The sequence below is a fragment of the Cyprinus carpio genome, chromosome B23, assembly GCF_018340385.1.
Source record: "Cyprinus carpio isolate SPL01 chromosome B23, ASM1834038v1, whole genome shotgun sequence".
Classification (NCBI taxonomy): Eukaryota; Metazoa; Chordata; class Actinopteri; order Cypriniformes; family Cyprinidae; genus Cyprinus; species Cyprinus carpio.
Genome location: NC_056619.1, coordinates 16,425,212 through 16,431,211, shown reverse-complemented (window position 1 = coordinate 16,431,211; position 6,000 = coordinate 16,425,212). Strand labels below are relative to the sequence as shown.

The 6,000-nt window shown below is 36.6% G+C and overlaps 1 protein-coding gene across 18 annotated transcripts in view; it reads left to right on the top strand.

The window, feature by feature from the left end:
• The window catches only part of LOC109056836 (basement membrane-specific heparan sulfate proteoglycan core protein-like), a 92,189-nt gene continuing 86,189 nt past the window's right edge, over positions 1-6,000 (top strand). For 10 of the 18 annotated variants that reach the window (XM_042751419.1, XM_042751417.1, XM_042751416.1 and 7 more), the window contains exon 1: positions 1-511. In XM_042751419.1, the coding sequence (XP_042607353.1) occupies positions 437-511 (75 nt within the window). In that variant the 5' untranslated portion in view covers positions 1-436. The remainder of the gene's footprint in view (positions 512-6,000) is intronic. The other 8 variants (XM_042751430.1, XM_042751429.1, XM_042751427.1 and 5 more) reach the window with 2 other exon arrangements.

Here is a 6,000-nt window from a genome sequence, read left to right as displayed (position 1 = left end):
GCATCGTATACGTTTCGAGTGGCTTTTCGCGTCTGCTGAGCAGACCTTAAATATGCTGTCCACCTAGGCAACTCACTATGATTTGAGACACAGCCATCGTCAACAGTTCAACATCATCGCACTGAAGTGATCCGCTAAGGCAGTGCATACTGAACTTTCTGCTGCCCATAGGAAAGTGGGACCAAGAGAACAAAACGGATATTCACAAGTCAACCATCAGTTTCTCTTCGTGTTATCTCACAAGGACGCAACAGCAGACGGATTTCTTTCTTTTTCTCGGTAAATGAAGTCCCACCAAGTGTGGGACGGAGAAGCGACGGCGGCCTTGCTGTAGAAGAAACACTTCAAACTTTTGCGAAGATAATTCTCAGTGGCTTCAAGAGACGGACATTGATTTTCCCAGCGGCGTGTTTGGAGTCGTGCTGGGTTGGCAGAAATGGGAACGAGGATACGTGCCCATAAACTCACTCTTTTTATCATCCCTTTGATGTTTACTTCGCATCTGTTTAATGTAAGTGATTCATCTGTATTTTTTATACACTTTTAATATTTCACTGCCTTGCCATTTTGTAACAGGTAACTGTTTCAATGGAAATGCACGCACAAAGTTACTTTGCAAAACTTTGCATCGTTATATAATCCATTTTCACTCATTTTCACTTTTTGTAGCATTTAGTAAATCGCGAATTGTATCATGTGAACGTTACGTTACGTTGCATTGATCTCACACGCATATCTAAAGCTCGACTCAAGTGTTGCATGTGTGTTCTAGTCCTGGTCTAATTTTATCCGTAGAAACGAGCTATTCATAGTTGGTCTCACTGGCGTCTTGCATGTCTGTATACTTTATTAACTTTCTTTCTTTGACACTCGTTGATTTAGAGCACGTTCACTCCACACCTACTTATAAAAAAGCATGGCTTCTGAATTTAAACCCCTATTATTTATGTTATATACATTGTATAAATCCTGTAAGATACTGTTAATTCTGTAATGTCATATTGCATATCCAGTCATGCTCATTAATTTATTTCACCCTAATTAACTGATATATGTGTTATGTAATAGTTGCATAGTCTATATTTTTATTGTTTATTATAGTTGCAAGTGAAAAAGGAAGCAGATTATCTTGATTATGGGTGGCATAATCTAACTATTCTGTGATTGCTTCCTTTTTCATGTTATCAGGACTAAAGCAATGCATGTAAACTGCATTTTTCTCCTATGTTTTTCATAGATCACATAAATGCACAACTTCTGGCAAGACTTGGTTATTGACTCTCAATGTTTGTGTAACGCACTTGCAAAGAAATTGACAACCTTGTGAAAACTGTCTTTGAATTCTTGCTTTTATTATGACATTCTGTGTTAACTTGAGAGGTTTATACAGCAACAGTTTGATAAAGTATAGCCTATTGTGATTAAAATAAACAGTGTCTCAATGAGACAAAGCCGCCAATCTAATGAGTAGGTATGAAAGTTAATGTGAAAAACAAATACCTACATCTCATCTTTCTTGGTACCTGTAATACTGTACTATTTCCAGCTTGCTGGTGGATTCATTTGAACTTTATGGCATGTAGGTGGAGAGTTACTGACTGGAATTGATCCGCTGGAATAGCATGTGAAATTACTTTAACACCACAAAGTGGAAAGTAAATCAGCTTTTGTAATACTGTACTGTTTTGCTTAAAATTGAACTGTACAGTAAGCTATTGTTGATCTGTTCCTTGTAAAGCATATAAAATTTACTTTCACTGATCGTAAACTTCCATAAACCACCTTTTTTTTTAGGGGAGAGATTCTTAGTAGGCTGTACAGTCATTTACCCCCTCCTGTACCTTTTGGAGTTAGTTTAACTAGTTAGCTCAAATTAGTAATGCCTTGGAAAGCCTTTGATGTTGAATCCTTCAAAAATCCTCTGCATCACATGCTAACGGAAAGTCCTGTCATGTATAACTCGAGATTCTTTAAATCGGCTTGTGTTCATCCTGCATATCATGTATAATCCCTCTCTTATCATTCAGACACTAGTGAACATGAGCCTCTCTTAGTTTACTGATGTGTGGCAGGGGCGCAGTCGCCTTTGGTAATTTGAGATCTTCGCTGCTTTGTCCCAGGGACCACTGAGTCAACTGCAATATAATTGAATTAAATGGAAGCAGTGCCATGTGTTTTTTCCATTACAAGCCTGCCTAAGATTTGACAAAGAGTTCATTTCATTCAGTTGAACACTTAGGGCTTCAGTTGCCGCTGGCATCCCTGGTGTCCTACTGGAATTTCAGGGTCATAAGTATCAATCAGCATTGACAAAACCCCAATAAAAGCACTTTATTACCTTTTAGTTTACTGACGCAATCAAGTGCTCCCTCCCTGCTGTTAACTGTCAATGACTTGGTAATTGAGAGACAGTTCTTTGCTATTTATTGACGCATGTCATTTTTGGGTTAAACTGGCTATTTGTGAGGTCATTGAAGTTTTGTGTGATGATAAAGAAGGGTTGCAAGTGGGTTTACGCCCACTGTCCTTTTGCTTTTAGCTTGTTTGACCTTTATTTGAGATGAATAAAAAGTAGGAAACTCCTTTGAGAGCTGTAGACCTGCAGTTATCGATTAGGAACACAAAATAATATATTTTGAAAAATGTTTCCTTGTTTTTTTGTCTATACAATGAAAGTCAATGGGGTCTAGTGTCATTCTGGACCTTACTGACTTTGATTAAATGGGCAAAAACTGTTCTTGTTAATATCTTTTTGTTTTTAAAATCACATGAGGGTGAATACATGATGACAGAAATTTCGTTTTTCTCTGCAGAATCCCTTTAAAAGTAGGTAGTTTGTTATTATTAGCTCTGTTTTTGACTCTACAAAGCCTTTTAAGTGTTGGAGCTTTGTCCCATGATATCTAGCGTTACGACATGCTATTTTATTTTGAGATGTCTCTCTGATTAGAGAGTCACAAGTATACCCTGACTTCATCTGGGGTGGATTTTAAGGTAGGTCTGGATTCCTGTGGATATATTGGGTTTCCTGCTCCAGACCGTAGTTACAAGCACATTTCTGTTGTGTCTTTCACCGTCTTGGCCTCCCTGATATGCCCACATTTACTGTTTCTCATGCAATATCTAGATATAGTCCAGTCATCCTGGTCAATTTTAACACCCACGTGGTCTTCCAAGTAAGCGCAAAAGAATCTAGTACACAACGCTGGGATAACTGGGCCCATGTTCAATGAGATTTTGAGGACAGGAGATTATTAATGGGTTCAGTGTGCTCTTTTATATATCTTGTTTGTGAGCTGTGTGGCAACCTAATATGGTCACATATGGTTACATTCAACAAATGCTAGGTACTTGAATTTATTGCAGAAAAAATGTATGCTACGCTATTAAAAATAAATGTTCTAAAGTGGGGTTTGTGCAACAATGCCATAGAAGAACTATTCTGGATTCCCCAAACGTGAAGACTTCTTAAAAGAACCATTTTACTCCTTATTGTGAAGAACATTTTAATAATCAGAAGAACCTTTTTTCTACTATAAAGAGCCTTTTGCGCAATGTTAAGTTATGTGGATATTAAAGATTCGTCATGGAACTATGGGTGCCAATAAAGAACCTTTATTTTTAGGAGTGTAGTTTAATCTAGGACATTTTAGGACTCTTGGATTAAATTTCTTTGCATTTGGCAGAACCTTTTATCCAAAGTTATTAATGTAGCATTTAATTGATCCAGTTTATCAGTTCATGCACTCTTTGGGAATCGATCCCATAACCTTGTGGTTTCTAGTTCCAATTCTTTACTTTTTAAGTTTAAGGTAAGCATGAAAGGAAAATCTTTAACAACAAACAAATTCAGTCAACAAAAGATGGATAGAATGAAGTCTGCGCTTATTTGTCTTTTCTTTTTCAGTGATCCGTTACACTTGGATGTATCGTATTTCACATTATGGAAAAAAAGTGAATTTTCAGTGTTTTAGTTTGGTTTAGATCATCTTTTGGCTCTTGTTGTAAATGCTGTGGCTTTTTTATTGATGTGGCTGAATGTAAACGTATTGGCACATATGGAAAACAGCCTGCTGCTGTTATTTGTTCTGTTGTGAAGTGTGACTGTGGTTTGGATTGAGGTCAAAGTGGTTAGAACTGCATATTTAAGTGCTGATATATTGACTTGAATTTTGGAAATACCTCCTTATAGTATTGTTTTGTATTTTATAATACAGTACATGCTTCATTTTAAATGTACAGACAAAATGTTGGTCTTTTGAATGCAATTTGCAGAGGATTGTTCCCACCCGTATTTGTGATCGTACACACATCAATTCGTCCCTCTGTTATGCTTCATCTGCAGGTAACCTGTGGTAAATCACTGTGAGAATCTTCATCTTTTATTTGCCAGCTGTCTGTGATAGAGCAGTAGTCAGACTCAAACACAGCTGCAGCTCAGCTGGTATTGTAACCCTTGCAAGTGCAGACATGAGTGTTCGTACTCATTGTGCAGCTTGATGCTTCATAAGATGTGCCCTTAATCTGAGCACCCAGACACATAAATACAAATTTAAGCTTTTTTCTTGATTCGTTTTGTCGCATTTTACCATGCTGCTTTTGGAGAACAGTCCAGAGGGGCCTGACCATCCATCCATCCATCCATCCATCCATACATCCATAACAGTGTTTGATCTTCCATCCATCCATCCATCCATCCATCCATCCATCCATCCATCCACCCACCCATCCATCCATCCACCCATCCACCCATCCATCCATCCATCCACCCACCCATCCATCCATAGCAATCTATCCATCCATCCATCCATCCATCCATCCATCCATCCATCCATCCATCCATCCATCCATCCATCCATCCATCCATCCATCCATCCATCCATCCATCCATCCATCCATCCATCCATCCATCCATCCATAACAGTGTTTGATCTTTGACAGATCTCTATCCTTTTTTCACATGATACATTATAATATTGCAATGTCTATATTTACTTATCATTTTAAACACTTGGTTTTAGTTCATTTTAAAATCAGCCATTACTCTGTTATCAGCCATACAATGAAAATCATATTTTCATTTATTGCATTCTAAATTCTAATATTGTTCTACTGCTAATTATCTCTATAAAATTATAAATTTGATTTGATTTTCAAAATTATAATTTTTTTGTTATTTTATTTTAAATTAATTGTTTGTGCTCATTTACACTATTTTTTTTTTTTTTTTTTTTTTTTACTATTTTTTTTTTTTTTTAAATGAACCATTGCCAACATCTAACAGTCACTCACTAAGCAAATTTTTAATAACAGTGTTGCATGTAATCTTTAGCAGATCTCAAAATGAATATCCATTCAGGACATTATAAAGTTTTGATGCCTAAATTCACTAGTAGAAAAAAAAAACAACTACAGTTAATTATTTTAAATGCTACATTTATAAGGTTTCATTCATAACATTAAAATAATTATCAATTTACTGCATCTAGAATTCTAATATTGGTCTATCCTCAATTATTTTATTTTTTTTTGGAGTTAAAAGTCTACAGTATGTCTACCTTATACATGCATTAAGTACTGCCATCTACATGCATAATGTCAGTGTTTCCATATCACTCAATACATGTCAACATAGGTGACTTTTGTCAGTGCTTGCTGGATATTTATGGTAAGATGAGGTTGTAAAGAGTGTCTCGCTCGATCTTGTGAAAACATCGTGTGAATGGAGTTCTCAGCAGAGACCTCTTTTTCCATTAATCTACGACAAGCCTCGGCTTGCCCCAGAAAGAAAGGCGCTACTTTTTCCAAGCCTCCTGCAAACCCCCATAGGATGTGAGTTCTCCCAGGCTGTTATTACACTACTAAGATCATGCCGAGAAAGAAAAAAGAATTTCAGTGCCCTCAGGTCACAGTATATGTCACAGCAAAAGGAAAATAAAAACAAAAAGTTAGACGATGGTGCATATGATTTTGTAAACGCTCCTTTTATCAATTTTCAAA